General features: G+C 40.9%; 1 protein-coding gene across 4 annotated transcripts in view; it reads right to left on the bottom strand.

Moving 5' to 3' along the window:
* The window catches only part of PDE5A (phosphodiesterase 5A), a 111121-nt gene that overhangs the window by 20710 nt on the left and 71046 nt on the right, over positions 1-19365 (bottom strand). For 3 of the 4 annotated variants that reach the window (XM_060246857.1, XM_060246855.1, XM_060246856.1), the window contains exons 8-12: positions 18336-18444; positions 16674-16758; positions 9631-9806; positions 7153-7212; positions 3394-3540 (exon numbers count right to left, since the gene is read on the bottom strand). In XM_060246857.1, coding sequence (XP_060102840.1) covers positions 3394-3540; positions 7153-7212; positions 9631-9806; positions 16674-16758; positions 18336-18444 — 577 coding nt within the window. The remainder of the gene's footprint in view (positions 1-3393; positions 3541-7152; positions 7213-9630; positions 9807-16673; positions 16759-18335; positions 18445-19365) is intronic. The other variant, XM_060246854.1, reaches the window with a different exon arrangement.

The raw sequence follows: 19365 nt of genomic DNA, 5'->3' as shown, positions 1-19365 counted from the left end.
TGGTTGAGATCCCAAAAGGGAGTGAGGTGTATTGAAAACGTCTGTTCCCAACAGCAAAACACAGGTAACTGCCGGAAGTGGGGGTGGATAGTAATATGAAAGTACCCGTTCTTCAAGTCCAAGGTAGCCATCCAGGCATCTTGGTCCAGCAGAGGAAGGATGTACTGAAGAAATGTCATACGGAACTTTTTGTATACAATGTATTTGTTTAGGTCTTGAAGGTCCAAGATGGGTCGGAGGCCCCCATCTCTCTTAGGGACAGTAAAATACCAGGAGTAAAACCCCGAAAGGGAGTTGGGAGGAACTGGTTCTATGGCCTGTTTTGATATGAGGTCTGTGACTTCCTGTAGGAGGATCTCCAAGGGAGGTGTTGTTATTAGACCCGATGGCGGAGGTCGCTGGATGAATTCAATTCGATAGCTGTGCTCTATGATGGACAGAACCCAGCTGTCAGTGGTGATATTTTTCCATGCAGGTAAGTACGGGGATAGGCGGGTGGGAGAGGGTGGAAGCAACGGGAGAGAGTCAAAGGCCCTGTTTGGGCGTTTTGCCGCTTTTAGGTCTGTGTTGTTGTTGTTGTTGTGGGGAAAGCTTTTGTTTGTTCCCATATGATGGTCTGGATTGGCTTGGCTGGGAGTGCTGAGTCCACATCTGTTCAGCAGGTGACTTAGAGAACGGCTTCTTAGGCCAGGTCTTCGACCAAGTCTTGGACTTTGAGCGAGATGGAGACTCCCAGGTTCTTGGAAGTCTTGATGCTCTTGTCCAAGTCCTGAAGGACCATGTCTGTGGTTGAGCTGAACAGTCCATCCCCTTCAAAGGGAAGGTCCTCAATCCACGCTCTTGTGTCTTGGTTTCGGCCATGAAACCTTGGACGCCTGGAGGAGTATCTAAGTCATGGGCAAGGCTACTGGTGTGGATGCATCACGCTGGACAATATCAAAGACTGTGTCAGTGATGAGGGGCTTCGGATGTGAAATCGGCAGCGATAAGGAATGGGCCATACGCTTAACGAAATCGCCGTAAGCCCAAAGGTCTTCAGATGGCAAGACCAGAGACGCTTCTATGGATTGCTGAGGCGGGGATAGCTCAGTGTCGGAGTCCCGTCGGCTAGGGTGCTCCGAGTCCAAATCGGGCTTGGAGTGAGAAGAAGCCAAGTTGTGTACTGAGGGCTGTCTGGGCAACTCTGGAGTCCTTGGTGTCAAGGGTCAGTGTGGAGTTGTTGATGTCGAGACACGCTTGGGTTGTGGAGTAGGTAGGTTGTCCGCTGGGCGCTTTGCAAGAGGGTCCTGAGGCCGATGTGGATCCCGATGGCAAGATACAACTGAGAGCAAGTCCCAATCCAGTGGCGGGCGTGGCAGCCATGGAAAGCCCGATTACATGGGGTACGCTCCGTAGAGATACTGCCATTGCCTTTGGTCCCAGTGCATCAGCGGAGGTGGCGGTGGTAGTTGAAGGGCTCGATCTTTCGGAGCCTTCTGAAGGGGGGCTTCTATCGGTGTGTGCGATCACTGAGGAAGCAATGGGGGAGTGGGTACCCGCTCCTGTTGATCCGGTTTTGACAAGGGACTTGGTTCGATGACGGAGGACATGGAGCGAGATGTCTGCTGTGTAAGATCGATCTCGAAGACTAACAGTTCCTCCTGGGGTATCCGCTGCAGGGGAGCCTGCCGAACAGGGGAGGCAAGAAGCTGCAACGGAGCGACCTTGCTGGCACCACCAAGCCGACCGGGGTGGTGGATTGGCTCAGGTCTTCACGAGGGCTTTTGGGATGCTTGTGCTTTTTGTCCTTATCCCTCTCATGCTCCTTTCCCTCCCTGCATTTCTTAGCAGGAGTGGAGGGTTCTGAGGTCAGTGCCAGGGTCAAGTGTTTCTGCACCCATCTGTCATTGTTGGAGGGAGCCGTGCCAGACGGGGTTGGCGTGGACGAGGTCGACATCAACACGCGTCCTGAGTCAACTTGGGACTGCATACTGGAGGTGAGTGCGGCTTCCATAAGCGCTGTTTGAAGTCAAGCAGCGCAATTTTTCCGTGTCTGTCGAGAGAACTTTGCACAGTACGTGCAGGTCTTCGGGCGGTGTCCCTCTCCAAGGCAAAGGAGGCAAAGGTCATGGCCATCAGGGGGAGGGAGTTTGCTGCCGCACTTCTTGCAGTGTTTGAAGCACCCCCACAGCCTTTCCATGCACTCGGGAGAGAAATGAGAGGCGTCCCCCTCCCTCTGGGAAGGAGACGAGCTAGAAAAACTCACGCACTAAGTGTCCTTGTTTTTCTTGCAGGTTCAATGAAAAGGAGAGCGAAGTAACCGGAGAAGTCCATAGGAAAAAGGCAATGAAGGAAAGTACCAACAAGAGATGGGAGAAAGATCCTGTCCGCACGGCAGTCAGAAAGGAACTGGTGGGATCCTCGTGCCCGGCCCAGTGGGCATGTGTGGTGGGGAGCCACGCATGCCCAGTGGGACGAGCGCGAAAATCCTTTTTTCTTAGGCTTTGAAGTACCAATTGGGATTGGTGCAGGTGCACTATATCCCATCAGTGTGAAGCACAGAGACCACAAAGAAGATCTTGCAGTTGTCAAAGGTTAATGCTAGAGGGTGTGACCAGGAAAGTATAAGGTTGGGGGTGGAGCTGAAGGATGGGAGAACCTACTGGGTTGTGGAGGAAAGGGAGTGGAGCAACTTCCTTTTAAAATAGGAAGAAGGCTTGGGGCAGGGGGAGGTTTCTCTGCTCTAGGAACTGGCCAGCCGGGGTAAAGGAGACTTGAACAGATCCTCTTCCACACTCATTCTGAGTCCTGGGAAACTCCCTGGAAAAAGTTGAAGCCATGGCAGACGGCAGCCCAGTAGGCCAGGCTTAGGATATGCCTTACAAGTGTGGGCTGGCATCTTGTGCATAAAGAAAATCCAATGCAATTAACAAGCCAAACAACACAAAAACCCAGTGCAAAAAAAAGGTGTAGCAAATACTCTGAACAACTACCACATTTATATATGCAATCTGGCAGATATGACTTTCATTGTCCATCCCTAGAAAGGAATTTGCAATGGCTAGATAAGAGCAGCTGAAAGCACTAAACTTTTCAATGAACTTCAGTGACAGTTCTGATTAAATCAGCTCCAAGAACAGAGACTGCAGCTATGTCCAATATTTTTCACTAATTCTTGATGTCACGAATTAAATTCCAAGATGGATAGCAAATATGTAGTGCTTCTTCAGGCATACAAGCACATCTACCAGTAATTCAACTAAGGCTACTTTATTATGATATTTCATTAATCAGTTGTCCATGGATGTTTAACCATTTATGTCCTGCCTCTTCAATATATTGTTAAGCATAAATGCTGCATGAATTTATAATTAAGCCCTCCATAATGCCCATTTCATATAACAGGATTCTTACCTCATGTTTCATTTGGAAATTTTGCACCAGGTTAAGATCAATAAACATTCGAATTGTGCAGAGAGAGGTTTCCATATCTGACAGTTCAAAGTCACTAAAGTAGAAGTCTGTGAGTTTCAGAGACTGTGCAGATGGTACAACAGCAGCCTTTTAAAAAAAACACAGAAAGAGAACAATAATGCACTTGGAATATCATCTCTGAAATGAAAACAGAAATATTTAAACATGTTGTAATTCCGCAAATGCAATAATTGCAGGGTGACTGATTTTGCGTTTTGCAGGAATAATGAAATCTGCAGGTGCCTCCAGGTGCCAACAACATCAAATCAGTTTCTTACTGTAACCCAGTAATCGGCATTTACATTTCATGCTGTAACAGCTGGATTTTTCCTAGCATGACCTTAGTAAGGAAGATGCTATAGCTCAGTAGCAAAGTACATGGTGTTTGTTTAAAAGGTTTCAGCTTCGATCCCTGTCACTTTTAGTTAAAAGGTCATAGGAAGCAAGTCTAAAAGCAATTCAGATTGACGCACTGGAGAGGAACTGCTGTCAGAATAAATAACAATGGAACAGAAAGACAGGCTAACGTCAAGCATCATTCTACTACATCTGTGTCAAATATGCATATTGCTAACATTCCCACCTACTAGAACAGACAATCCACTTTCACAGTCCAGCTTATTTTAAATAATTCTGATGTTTGGGCTTTAAAGTAAAACCATGCCTTTTCTGCTTCAGAAAACGGTAAAGTCAAAATGCTAAAGAACTGTTACTACAATTCTCTAATTGGGATGTTTTCCAGTGCCACACACACATTGCAAGGCCTATATAAAAGATGAAAAATGTGATCTCTTTAACATAATGAGCTATCTACAAACTGAAACAGCAGCCTTATGTGACCTGTTTTCACATTAGGTGTTATCACTTCTTGTGTGTAAAGGTTCTGTACTGCAGCATACAAATCAGAAAAAGCACCCCAGGAAAAGACTAGTACTTCACCCTGGTACAACCCTACAGTGGGCCAGCTGCACTAATTACAAAGCCCGCAGGCAGTCCATGTTTGATGTACGATTGTGCAGTCATACGTTTTCCAATTAAGATCTGACCCAAGCCAGGCTCTCTCCTTAATAGCATGAATGCCTCAAAGAGAATATAAGGCAAATCCTAAGCACATGGGACTCTATCACATTATTTTGATGCTTTCAGAAACTATCCTGTCTGACAGGATTATCCTTTCAGACAGGATCTGATACTAGAAATCAGTGACAAAAAATGCTGAAAACAACAGTGAGGTTCAGGATTTTGCCCTCTGTACTTGCAGTTCAATTTTTGTACACACACCATTTCTATATCCCAGGATATATCACACCAGTCTTGTCACTCCTCCCTGTGCTGTCCCTGCAAGAGACAAAATTGTCTCTAAAACAAAGATTTAGCAGGGATGATCTGCTTAGTTAGGTTTACAGTTCCTAAGAATTTCATCTCAGGGGAGGGGGGGGATTGAGCCTATACCTGTAAATGTGTTTCCCACTCTAAGCAGTGGATTGACAACCAGATCACTCAGTTTGGGGTCAAGCCAGAGCCCAGGATGGCTGGTATTGGACTGCAGTGCAGTGGTATTGAGTGGATTTCGGAGGATGGTGGAAGACAGGAAGGCCTGGCGTGACTTGGTCCATGAGGTCACAAAGAGTCAGACTCGACTGTGCAACTGAACAACAAGAAGAAGCAGTGGTATTGGGTTTACAGTTACCAGCAGAGGCAGGAAAAAAATTACACTCCAATATGCAAATCTGCATAATTCATGCCAATTGCCGAACTTGCTGTAGCAAAGTAAATTTTACTGGAGTTTAGTTTGATCTTAGGTAGAAAATTATGAAGGCACACTCAAAACATGTATAATTGAAACTGTATTTAAGAAGGGAGGCGTGGGACACTATCCTGTTTATGTGCATGGAGGCCTTGGTTAAAAAAAAAAATAAAAGCAACCACACAGCTGTTCTTTTTATAACCCATATGACTAATGTTAGTTACTAAATTTGTTCTTGAACTATACATCTAAAACTTCCTGGCTGAAAACAAGAGTACTTGCTCAAAGTTTTCATGTGCTTAAAAGGTAAATATTTGTTACCAAATTTAATGAGGCTCTGGCATGTGGAGGGTGGGGGAGGGGAATGAGCCCAAGAATCTCTTGTTTTCAGCCAACTGATTGAATTGCTTGATTTTTAAAGTCATGTCGCTTGCAAGTAGCTTCCAGGTCTACCACTGCACCAAAACACCACATAATTTCACAGAACACTGTAACCATGCAGACAGTTAAGTGCTTTTGGCACCGATAATGGGAGTTACATTAGAAATCCTGCAATACTAATCATTAGAAGGACTGTGTTGCCTTTTAGTAAACAGAGGAGCAGCTTTGATCCCTATTCTTTGAACATGTTTAAACCTTATCCTGAATTTGCAATTTTGAATTTATCTTTTCACTCTGAAGTCCTCTCATTAAATGATACATTAAATGAGATAAAGGTGACCACAGCCAATTGTGTGAACCAATGAAATGGCCAAGAGATCCGTTACAGCACAGGAGTTCATGCAACCCGGCACTACTACGTGGTGCAGTCAATAAGTTCTCATAGACATGGCATGCTCTGCGAGGTGACAGTAAGATGACAGGTCTTTGGAATGCACTAGCATGTATTCAGGATTCTATCTAAACACCTCAAAAATGTTCAAATAATGGTAAGGCAAAGGTAGTCCCCTGTGCAAGAAACAAGTCATTACTGACTCATGGGGTGATGTTACATCACAACATTTTCTTGGCAGACTCTTTCTTATGAGGTGGTTTGCCATTGCCTTCCCCAGTCATCTACACTTTAGGCGAGGCTTTTCAATTTTTGCAATTCAATATTGATAAGTCTTTGCTTGATTAAGGTAAAAGCCTGGCTCTCTGAAAGCAAAGCCAAACCACTGATGTTAAATCCAATTACTTAGATTTTTCATCAATACAGGCCAACCAATCAGATAGATGATATTCAGAAATCAAATAGATGAGATTCAGGTTTAAATGTGTGGACCCTCTCTGTTGCCACTGTGGAACTTCTCACACTGTATTGGACTGCAAGTCTATGTTTCTTTAAACTTCCCCCTTTTCCCATCCGTCAAATCTTGTCTGTGCCCAAAATGCTTATCAGAGAGAATCTACAACACCTTTCCTCTCTCTCTCCACTACACCCTCATACTAAACACCAAGAGTGGGTTATGAATTTTGGACAAGCCTGAGTACTAGTGCTCAGAGAGTACTGAAAGAGTACTAGTATAATCTGATTACTAGTGTAATCAGAATGGCTTTCAGAAGGAATCATGATTAATTAAATATTTTTCATTTTCTCCTCCTCCACAACACTAGTGAAAAAGAATGCAAAATGAGCACTGACATGTAACCTTGTTGTATTCCATGTCAATTTCCATCAGCTGTCCATAAAAGTATGAGAAGTTTTGGGCCTCTGCTTTGAAGAGTAATCTGGAAACTCTGGAAGTCAGGAAACTAACATAGAAATTACTTAACAAAAGCTACATTTTTGTTGCACATCTCATTCCCTAGGTCATTAGGGCAGAAATTAATCACTGCAAAGATAATAAATGACATCTTTTTCCTGTATATACACCATATACAATTTCCTAAGGGAATCTTAAAGGGCTATCATCCTCAAATATTCCCAGACTACCATAACAAGGAAAAAATAGTTTAAAAAAATGTATTACCGCTGTTACCTGAAGTTCCCTTGTTTCTTCTTCAGCAGCTGAAGCATGATAAGAGAGAACCTTTAAGAAAAAGAATCAAGAAACACATATAAATTACAGTTCTTAATTTAGACACAATGACTGAAGCTGTTTGAGAGCACCTGTTTCTAATGGGATCATCAAAGCTCTACTAAATGTAATTTACACTGAAATACTGCCTGGCAGATCATGACCCTACAATCCTGAAGGTACTTCATCAGAAGTACTTCAAGCAGACGACCATAAATTTGGGAGGTGTGAATGCAACAGTGAGAAATGCAAATATAATTAATTTATGCATCTGAGGGTGTTGTGCTGAATAACTCCAGACCAGTCTTGTGCTGAATAACTGCACACCAATGGGCTAAGACTGCAAACATAGCACATCTTGGGGAGACATAAAGTTGGCTTTCTTCAAATCATGAAAATTGAGTCCCTTCCCTGCTTCAACATGGATTCTCCCTCCCCCACTTCTCAAGCTTGCCTCAAATCCAAAGCTAAGATGACTAACATTAATATCAGTGCATATCTAGTTTTAAACCAGGGCAAACAAGGGAAGGAGGGTTTTGGGAGAGGAAAGGACTATATTCGTGTGGATAGCTGTCAATTTATAAAATATGGGATTCAGAAAACCAACAGTACATCTCTACTGGATCTCAGTTTTAGATGATGCACTAGTGATAGTTTGAAAATATATGTTATTCTTATACATTTTATATCCTTGAACAATAAAGCATCCAAATTAGTCCTATATTTTTTGCACTATCGCTTCAAAATTTCTACACAGCCCTATTAATTTTAACAAGGATGATGATATGCATAGTTTCTTGGCATATTAGTGCAGGGTGGAGAAACAAGCTTACCAGACCTTCCCAGCATATAGGACTCCTGAGGATAAAAAGCTATGAGGGAGGAGGGGGGAATAACATCATTGCCTTAAAAGAGCAAAGAACTCTTTTCTTCATGAGGAAAAAAAAATCTGAAAAGCTTCCATGTCCCTATGTGAAAGACAAATAGCTTACAACATGGCTATAATTATAACCTTGACAAGGTTGTCATAATAAATTAACTTTTTCCAAAGGTTTGTAACACAGGCATAAAAGAAATTCTGTCCTGGAAAGGTTTTGGCAGACGTTTTGTCAGTTTAGGAGAAAGGGTTTTTCATTTAAGGAACAAATAGAAAATTATTATTAAAAATGTAAGCAAAGAAAAACTTTACTGTTTCAGTTAGGTTCATGTTTAACTCAGTATAATCAGAATTTCAACTGGCATGGCAGTCAGATTGTTAACTGGAACCTAACTGAATTAACATAGTGATTTCCTTTAAGAAGTCTTACAGTGTGCCTGTTTTCCAGAGGCCTATATGTCCGCTTTTAGATATGAAGATGGTCATGACACAGAGGGTTTTTTCTGTGCTGACACCCTTCCTCACAATTCTATCCACCTGGCCTACATATTATTCTGCTCTGGCAACTACTAAACATTTCTTATTCATCTAGGCATTTAATGTCTGGGGTTCTCTAAACACAGTTAATTCCATTTGCTTTCCTGTTGTTGTTTTAACTTCTTATTGTGTAACTGGCTATTTGTAAATGATAAATTATCTTGGCAATAAGTTCTGATAGAATGGCATGTAATATTTGTTTTAAAACAACTAACTAAAATTGCAATCACAGTCTATAGCATTTTGCCTGTGAAGGTCCCCCCTCCCACCCCCATTCTTGGGTTCTGGCACCTTAGTCAGCAATTTGTAACATACATCTTGACCAAACTGATTTTCACAAAATACCTTAATTACCATGTGCTAATGCATATGGAGCACCTAAATGAGAACTTTCCCCTCAGAACCAAACTGACAGCCTGACTGGTCATTACAGAAATGCCACAGACACTCTGTTTACTCACTGGATGCAGATGGATCCAAAGTCTACAACATCTGACTTCCTAAGTTACTTTGGAAGATGATAACTCTAAACCTGGATCTGCTGCCCAAGTCTCCTTTCATACCACGGTCATTAAAACTAACAGTAACCAATTCAAAACACCACAACCAGATGACGTTCATGCTTGATATGGTTTGATGAAGTCTGAGGAAGCCTACAGTCATCTGACTGTTGGTCCAAAGGCTGGTTTGTTTGAGGGACTGAGCCAAAATCATCACAGTAAACCGCAAGCAAGAAAAAGAAGTTGTCTCAAAGCCTGCAACTGTGTTGTTTTTCTATGCAACAGGACAAGTCGGTTCCATCAGTCTCTCTTACCCATGCACACACACTGCTGAATCCCACAAAAGTCATGGTTGATCATAATCAGCTGAACACCATGCAAGCACATGGCAAGACAGAAGCAAGCAGCAAACAAAAGGAGACTGAGCACACCATGAAGCCAAGTTTGGCTCAGCAAGGGAGTTCCATTAAATAAGCAGCTGTGAGTTACATAAAGACTGCCTTGATTAAGTCTCACCTCTAATGTCACCATCTGTTTTGCCATGGCTCTTTCCACTGCTTCATACATCTGCGTATTCTGGATCCCCAAGCCACAGAAGATGACAAAAGCTTCCAGGAACTGTTCATCATTTCGGTTGAAAGCTTTTATTTTTCCTGAATTCTCTTCCATCTTATTTACTAGCTGACAAACTCCTAAAATAGCAAAATTAAACTTTTAACTAATATAGCTTAAATTTAACTAAACTTGTGTTTTTTAAAAAATGTATATATTGTTTTTTCATAGAATCTTTACCGTCAGAAGGAAATTACACCAAGCAATGTTCCTGAACATTATTAATCTATATCACAGTGTATCGCAAGCAGAAAACCTGGTAAACTGAGAACCAATTCCATCCTCTTTGTTTACTTGGTGTTTTCCCCACAGGCACAGGATTGTGAAGTTTCTCTGTTGCTGTGGTAGCTTCTAATACAGCACAGCTGCTATGGAGCTTCCCGCAGATTTCCCCAGTAGATTAAAAAAAAAATATCAGCAATTAAATAGCATTCCTGTGTGTCAGTTTCTCTGAATTCTCAGCTTTCATCTTAAGAAAAAGTCTTTAGCCTCTTTCCTTATGAACGTGTCTTTTTCCTTATATTGTATCTCTGACTAGACTAACTTTTTAAAACAAAAAATGAAAGCTGAGAGCTCAGGGAACCTTATGTACATATTGCCATAATGGTATGTAACACTACTCAATTAACAATTAAAAAAAGAAAGAAAAACCTCCCAATAACGAGGAAAGGAAATGGATGTGATGGAGAAAATGGCTGCTGTATGGGCAGGCCTGTGGGAAAAATCAAGAGAAACCCATGTGGAAACAGTCCTCATAATTGTAGCTCAGATTCAAGATTTTGCAGGCAGACTGTAAAAGGCTTCTATTTTCAGGTTATCTACATGCTTGGGTTTAGCTTCTTAATGAAATTAGTAGCAAGCAGAGATAAAACAGACATGAACTGTGAGATTTGCAATAAAGATCTGCTGGGTATTTTTGAAAAGGTTAAACAATTGCAGGGATCCATTCTGTATCAACACTACCATGTTGAGGGAAGAATGGAGTTAACCTGTCCCACTCCCACGATTTTTCCAATCTCAGGCCCAAACTAGACATTATGTCTGACATGTCAAATCCATGTTCCCCCAACTGTATTCTTTTTTTAGCCTAATATAGGGTTATCAGGTCTCCTGCTAAGGTGAGAGACTTCTCTCTGGCAATCCTCTCTTTCTGCTACTGCTCAAACTGACAGCAGATGAAAAATAACCCCCTCAGTCTCACCAATTACATGATTTCACTTCTGGAAAAAATCTTGAAGTCATAGAAATCCTACACTTGGAGTCTCAGTGCAGCTTACAATTTCCTTTCCCTTCCTCTCCCCACAGCAGACACCTTGTGAGGTAATTGGGGCTGAGAGAGCTCTTGAGAAAACTGCTCTTGAGATAACTGTGACTAAACCAAGGTCACTCAGCAAGTGCATGTGGAGAAGTGGGGAATCAAATCCAGTTCTCCCAGATTAGTCTTTGCTCTTAACCACTACACCAACCAAGCTATGTTACCACCCGAAGTCATTCCAAGGCAGAATGGAGATTCAAACCTGTGTCACCTAGTTGGAAACTCTAACCAGTATACCACACTAGCTTTTATGGTGGTTGCTAATGAAAAAAAGCAAACAACCAGTCCTGGGTGAATCATATAATACACATACCATATTATATCATTTGGTGGTTGCTCCTAGGTTTGGTCTCAATGAATAACAGCCCTGGAAAGGGCCCTGCCTCCTCCCTTTGCCTTTCTTTTTTTTCTTTCTGACAGAAACTAATGCTGGAAATGCTCTTGTGAATGCCTGACCCTCATATTGGCCACTGAGAGGGCACTCATTTTTAAAAAACTATAGGTACTGCTTCCTTCGTTGTTTATGTTTGCCCCGCAAGTTGGAATAAAGATTCAGACACAAGGTATTGGATATAACTAAGGGCCACTTTATTTAAGTAATAAATGGCAAGCGCTTAACCAAAATTGTGACATGGTCAGGGCCAGGGGTCTCAACAGACACCTCCCCTGACATTCAATGGGTGAGCAACCCAGCCCCTGGACAAAGCTGCACGTCACAGCTCCCACCAGGCCAGCTCAGCAAGCAGGCAAGCCCAGAGGGTCCAACCACCAGACGCACGTCTCAACAGAAGGAACCCTCCAGGAGAGCCCCAAAGGCTGGTCTGCATTCTCCCACCCTGGGTCATCAAACCCAAAAGTTGATCCTGCCAGAACCCTAACCCCCAAGAGGGAATGCCTTCTGGTCCTCCCATAGCCACACAATATCATAACAGAAAAAAACTGCCAAAACTAGTGACCAACCTATTTAACAGCACCTCCCTATAGCCAAATCCACAATCCACTGACTTCCTATGTAGGGTAGGTGAAAAAACACCCCAACAGAACTGCCAATCAGCTGGGGAGCAAAAATTCCTAACCGGTCCCTCAAACCATGAGGCAACCAGCACTTGCCTACATAACAAACAGGGTGGGAGGGAGGGCCAATTAACAGCCAGTGACTGAAGAAGGGAGCAGATGGTGCTGCCATTAAAGCAGCAAGCCCTGCCCCTGCAGAAATGCACCCAAACGGGCACAGAAGTCCGCCTCCTTCCTCCAGTGTGGCAAAGATGTCCCTCCGGCCTAACAGCAATGCTGCTGGACGTTAGGGACGAATTAGTTTTGTAGATCTCATATTTGTATACCTGCCCTGAGCCCACTTGTGGGGAGGGCAGAATATATATTAAAAAATAAAATACTTCAGATTTTGTAACTTTTAGATTTGTCTGCAACCCTTGAATTTTCTCAGGTTTTTAGAAAGATCTCTCTGTTCATGGCTCTGGTCTCTAGATTTTTAATATTCACAGATTTGGTCACTTTGATAATTAAGAGATATTAATGTATAACAAGAGCAGAGTATTGAATCATGGTCATATGAAGAATCTTTAAAAGTTCTGCTTTTTTTAGTACCCATTTGGGAATTATAATTCAAAGGAATGGAGACACTGATGCACATTCACAAAGATTTTCTTGTTTTTTATTATGAAGTAATGAGATCAAACAACAGAAGTTGGATTATCATAGAGAGGAACCATCGTATTTTTGAAAATTAGCAGGGATATTTCTAAGAGTCAAGCAGAGGTCTTTTCTCCACCTCCAGTCTGTGTAAAAGCTTTAGTGGAGAAACCCTGGATGGAGACTGAAGCCTCAAGCAAACAATGTATATGCTCTACTTTTACCTTTAATCAAAATACATTTTATAAAAAACATATTTACATTCAGAAGATTCTTAGTATAGCACAGGTTAAGTTCTAAAGAAGCCTGAGAAGCAAAATAGCCATCAACCCAAAGTCAGGTTGCATTTCATTAACATCTTGCATGCAGGTTCTTTCTATATACATTTTAAAAAGTCTTTACCACTATCACCAAAGCTAAAAAATAAACTCTATGCCTCTTTGCTACTTCCTTAAGTTAAGTTCTCATCTCCATTTTCCTCTTGACTTTTACTATTAATAGTACTTTAGTTTGATATACTCCCTGAAGGCAAATTGTCCTTTGCAAGCTAATTAGATTTTTGTAAGCATGCCAAAAGAACAGTTATGAATGTCAGGTTAGTGGTACAGAGAACTTGCTCTTCCTTATTTGAAAAAAGGGGGGACCAGATGGCTTTGTAAACAAATTAGACTGAAAAAATATTACCATTTTTGGAGCCCAGAAATTATTTGTTGTGTTCAAATAAATCACCAGGTATCACTTCCATGTAAAGTGTCACCCCTTTCATCAACAAAACCACAGTGAGGGCTGATGCCTGAACATGTGGATTCATCCACACAGACTTCACCCACTGAAGCTTCTAGAATCAGGCTCCAATCTTCAGAAGTCACTGCCTTTTGTCATTGATTCACAAATTGACTCTCCTTTCCTGAACTGGAAATAATCTAGTGCGACTGCAATGACACAGATCCATCTGTGGACAAACTGTAACTATCAAAAACACGCAGCTGGATCTTTTGATCCAGTCATAGTTTAAAAGCACTGCAGGGAAGCAATGCTGAAAGATTGCTGAGGCTGGTTTTGGGATCTGGACTTAACTACCCATCAATAGAAACAGTTGACTAAAGGTTTGTTTGTTTTTACAAATGCAGCTTTTAAAATATGTATTCATATTTAGGCCAGGCTACATATCTCTCATTAGTGAGGCTAAACTAAAATTCAAAGAATAGTCAATCTCAGTTCTAAGGAAGAAACAGTGCAGTCCACACAGAATTACTCCAGTTTTAGCCCATTGATTTTACCGGGTTTAAACTCTATATAGGACCACATTGAAAGGATAGTAGCCAAAGTTCTGTGTATGCAGAATCAAAAATTAACAAAGGTGAAGTAAGCCATGCTGCAGTTATTATAGGACTATTTTATTTGTGACAGCCAATCCTCTTGTCATTGCAACTGCATGGCTTTGAGAATGGGTTCTTAAGTTTGTAAGCAATCCTCTTGTATATTTCACTTTTCTGTTCTGTGGTCCGATTGTGACACTTCCATAATGAACTTGTTACTGGACTGTGACTTTCTTTTATCGAACAGCCACAAAACCAGATGACACATCAAAACATCCAAGGCATCAAGGCTACCACTGTTTCACAAATGACCTGTAAAAGCACTTGTGTAAGAGGGCAAGTAATGCTATGCCAGATATATAAAAATGTATCTCTTTTTACCAATAATTTAAAATTGGGGGATTTATCTTGCCAGCTTTTCCAGTAGTCAGCTGCTGGTCCAAAGTCTGCTTTAAAGGTAGTTTTATGTTGTTTCTGTCTCTGGGCTTAACAGCTTTTCATTTGTATACTGATAAAATATTATTTTAATAAAAAGTATGGAAATCTTTTAAATAAATAAACATCAGCAGATCCTCATGCTTCTACAAAAAGTTGTGCAACCTCTTGTGCAAGTGAAATCTCAGGATCTCTGGATTTTGTTTCCCTTTTGTTCTGCATTCCACCATAATGTGAACTGTAAAACAGGAGATGAGTTAAAGAATGGAGAGCTAATATGGTGTAGTGGTTGGAGTGTTTAACTAGGATTAAGGAGATCTGGGTCTGAATTATGATTCAGTCACAAAGCTCCAAGGAAAGTGTTCTTAGGATGGCACTGTGAGTGATCTTGGGTCAGTCACTTTCTGAGAACTCTGGGAGGATAAGAGAAGAATCTTTAGAGAAAAACAGTGAGAAGTGTGAGGAAGTTTTAGCCCATGGATTTTCTTGGATTTAGACTGGAATAACTCTGAATAGGAGTGCATTGCAAGGACAGCACCCACAAGGGGAAGGGGGAATGCATATGGATTTGTCTCAAAGAGAAAGGGGTTTGTTTTCTTGTTCTTCATTCTGGAAAAAGTAGTGAATATTTAATAAAATAAATTGTGTGTGTGTCTGTGTGAAGCATCATCTAAGAGAACACAGGTTTATGGTGATGACCAACAGCAGATATGGTGGAATAAGAAGAAGAGAAAGGCATGTGCTACCAATGGCATATGCTACCATTACACTCAGGACAAAGAGAGGGAAGCAATGCTTCATGTACAGTGTGATCAATTTACACATTCAAACATAAAAATCATAGATTTTGAGTTCAGTGGCACACAAAAAAAACAAGCCATGAAATTCATTGTGACAAACACAGCAATTCCCACAAACTTAGGTGATTTTATGAAAAAGAAAGAAAGAAAATAAGAAAAAAATAAGAAAAAATAAATCCAAACATATCTATAACAGATAAAACAGAATGTCCTTTACTCCAGATACCAGATGTCTTCCTATGAATAAGGGCTGGCTGTTACTTCCTTACCATGTTTGCATTTGGTTGGAGTTTGCTATTGAGCCTGCTATCATTGCCTCAGATGACAGAAACTGAAGATAAGGAAATAACCAATGGAAGAATACTACACCTCCTACCATCGATCAATGGTATATAAAAGTCCGGGACTATTTTATATTTGATAAAATTGCTGAACATATTAATGAATCAGAAAACAGTCCTGCCTCCTACCTAGAAAAATGGCTTCCATTTTTGGAGAAAGAATGAACCACTTCATTGTTGAGCCAGTCTAGAAAATCACATCCTCCATTCAGTGTTTTAGCCCACTTCTGATTTGATAATTATTATTCATAGATTATAAAATGGTTGTGTACTTTAATTATAAATAAATTATTTTTTAAAAGAAAATGACAAGTGCAATTTTTAAGAAACCAGATATTGGGATTTGTGGTGATTATGCAAACACAATAATTATGACTTTTCTTTTGTTGCATTAGAGCAGGGGTGATAAAACTCATTTGTTATGAGGGCCAGATTTGACATAAATGAGACCTTGAGGAGCCAGGCCATGTTGGGCTGGACCATGTGTGTACCGATTTAAGATTAGGCAGCAGAGATATAAATTTTATAAAGAACACAAACACAATTTTTTAAAAAACTTAAAACATGCTTAAAATGTTAGAACTCATTGGTCTTAAAGGTGCTTTCTTTGTATTTAACTGGGCAAAAGACGTGTTGGCTCTTTCCTTCCTTCCCCAGGGATGGGCAGGAGCCTCAGTCAATAGAAGGAAGAGAGCTTTGGCTCAGTAACTCTGCTATGTGATTGAGAGAGCTTGGCAAAGCATGCTATTCTTCCCCCCCTTACTCCCCAAGGGAGGAGGCTCAGCCAGTGGAGAAAACAGAAGTTTTGCTCTGTAGCTCCTGTGTAGTTGAACAAGCCTGGCAAAGCAAGCTGTTATGCAGAAAGAAGCAAGAGAGATAGAGAAGGAAGAAGACAGCCAGTTGCTCTGATAGGAGCCCTCCAAGGGCCTGATTTGGCCCCTGAACTGCATGTTTGATGCCCCTGCAGTACTGAAACTCCTGAGTTGTCAGAAGCACCACAATACAAAGCACACTTACTTGGAAGTAATATATCATGCAAAATATCATGCCAACTGCATAATGAAACATAAAAATGCAAAGATTATACCTATCACTTTATTCTTCTTGCCATTTTGAATTGGTGTACATAGCAAACTTTTAATATTCTGGTTTGTACTGTCTGCATTTTCATTCTGTTAAGGGAAAAGATACATTTCTTATGCATTAATTTCTAAGTCCATACAAAAACTACAAGTTAAATTGTAAGGTATAAAATTGTACAAAGCCTTACATTCATAAAATGCGAAGACTTGTTTCCTTATGCATGTTTATTTAATTTTGGCTACCAAATTTGCATGCAATATTATTAATATTACTAACAGAGTTCACTTTTAAGACTTTTTCATTGCAAACATTCCATAGTTTAACATCCCAACTACCTTGCACTCTGATCAGACATCCCTTTCTCATAGAACAGTCTTATAATAAATATAATTCATGTCATAGCATTCGTAACATCACAATTGTCAAATGAACTGCATTGGAGGTATTTGGATGCAACTGGGGACAGTATTCCTCAAGTGACTGCCTACTTGGGGGAGAGACTGGTCCATCAAGGGCTGAGCTGTTTCCACCTGCTCTACTCCACCCCTCTAGCTCCTGCAATTATAAAGAAGGCCACCTAAGTGAGTGCCTGCCTGCCGGTTGAAAGACTTTCATCAAAGGTACAGCTGTCTCAATCTGCTCTGCATTATGAATTAGTTTGCGACTAGAAAGTAGAAATTGTGAAACTGGTTTATTTTGTGAATTGCTTTCAGTTCACACATGGCAAAAAGCAGGATAAAAATGTCTTAAATAAATAATTTTTCAAATGGGAGTTTTGTAGCTATTAGTTATTCTCTTACCAGTTCTAAACTACATTTTTAAAGACAGTTCACATGAACAGGTTCTAAGAATAGTGCTATTTAAGGATAAACTTGTTAGGGCAGGGTCTATCTCAATATTTGGGTACTAGCTAATAAGTGGTGAAAGCAGTAGGAAAATAAAGATTTTTGAAAAGGAAAGGTCCCCTGTGCAAGCACCAGTCGTTTCCGACTCTGGGGTGACGTTGCTTTCACAACGTTTTCACAGCAGACTTTTTATGGGGTGGTTTGCCATTGCCTTCCTCAGTCATCTACACTTTCCCCCCAGCAAGCTGGATACTCATTTGACTGACCTCAGAAGGATGGAAGGCTGAGTCAACCTTGAGCTGGCTACCTGAAAACTCAGCTACCGCCAGGGATCGAACTCAGGTCATGAGCAGAGCTTAGGGCTGCCATACTGCAGCTTTAACACGCTGTGCCACAGGGCTCTTTTTAGGACCCAATAAAAAGGAGAGGAAGATTTCCAAAAGGGCAACCAGAACTGGTCAATCCTTGTTGCTCATGTTCTTATGAGACAGAAATGTGGTGAGAAAGGAACACCAAGTAGAACTACATGAGCCCTGCATTGACCAACTGGCAGGTAAAAAGCGAAACAATTAATTAGTCCAGGCCAAAATAGGTAAATAAGATTTCATGAAACTAGAAAATACCTAGGGACAATCATCAACAGAAGATGTTAGAATCGCCTTTATTCAGGGTAGCATATGTGCAAGTATGGCAACAAATGATTTAACACAAGATTTCCAATATAATTGCCTATATATGCCAATAAAGGCTTGTCTGATGGTCTGATAAAATGCCTATGGGTTTCCATTGCCAGCTTCAAAATCTAAATTTACATTACTTACAGTCCAAGGGAATCTTTTGTCTAGGCGAACATCTGGAATGTTGAGAGGCTCCGTGGTATTCTTGACATACTGCGCATACATATAATTAATTTGATTTGTATCATAGTCTCTGTTGAAGTAAGAACAGACAGACTGATTTCTATAAATTCGTATTTAAAACTGGAGATGTTTCTTAATACTCACCAAGCATGAAAAGTCATATAGAGGAGGAAATGGAAGCAGTAAGGTAATTCACTGTGCTAGACTTTGGATTTGGGACACACTGTGCCCATGTTAAATGTGCAAAGTTCCCTTCATAAGATACTCCAAGAATCTTGTTGGTCTCTAAGGTGCTACTGGATTCAAATCTAGCTGTTTGGAAGGACAGTTACAGAAAACTCCACCTATAATTTTGCTTCTCTACATTCAAATTATTTATTTATTTATTTTATTAGATTTTTAGCCCACCTTTCCTGTAGGGCAGGCTCAGGGCGGGTTACATCATTATCATGTAACCAAGCGCGTGGGATGCTACCATCTAGATTTTGCTTTATGCCCTGTAACTACAAATGCCCTCCAGCATCAAAGGAGGAAAATACATAGGCAAGATGGGAGAAAACAAGATTGTACTTACCTGTAACTGTTGTTCATCAAGTGGTCACCTGTGCAGTAACACATATGCAGGCCTGATGAGGAGACTTTTATAGTTCAAAATGTTCTTAGGAAGCCTACTATGACTGCTACTACCTTGGTAAATACTCTGGATGTGACCTTGCATTGGATGTTGTGGGTACCACACTGAAAGCAGAAGTATTTTTGATGTTCTGGTCTTATTCGCATGTAGAAATATGCACCCTACAAATCTGTTATAAACCATGCACCTTGGCAAATAAAGGGAAGACAGGCAATAGAGGCAAATAGAAGGAATAACAAAGATTTCAGGTTTTCACGGCTGGTAACATCATTAGGGTTTGCAGAATCTATCGGGCTCAAGTGCCGTGTTCTACTGGAGAAAGTTTTTCTTCTAGACGTTTCGTTCTCAGCTGCAACG

This window comes from Heteronotia binoei, chromosome 9 (assembly GCF_032191835.1).
Source record: "Heteronotia binoei isolate CCM8104 ecotype False Entrance Well chromosome 9, APGP_CSIRO_Hbin_v1, whole genome shotgun sequence".
Lineage (NCBI taxonomy): Eukaryota > Metazoa > Chordata > Lepidosauria > Squamata > Gekkonidae > Heteronotia > Heteronotia binoei.
This window is presented reverse-complemented; position numbering and strand designations above follow the sequence as displayed.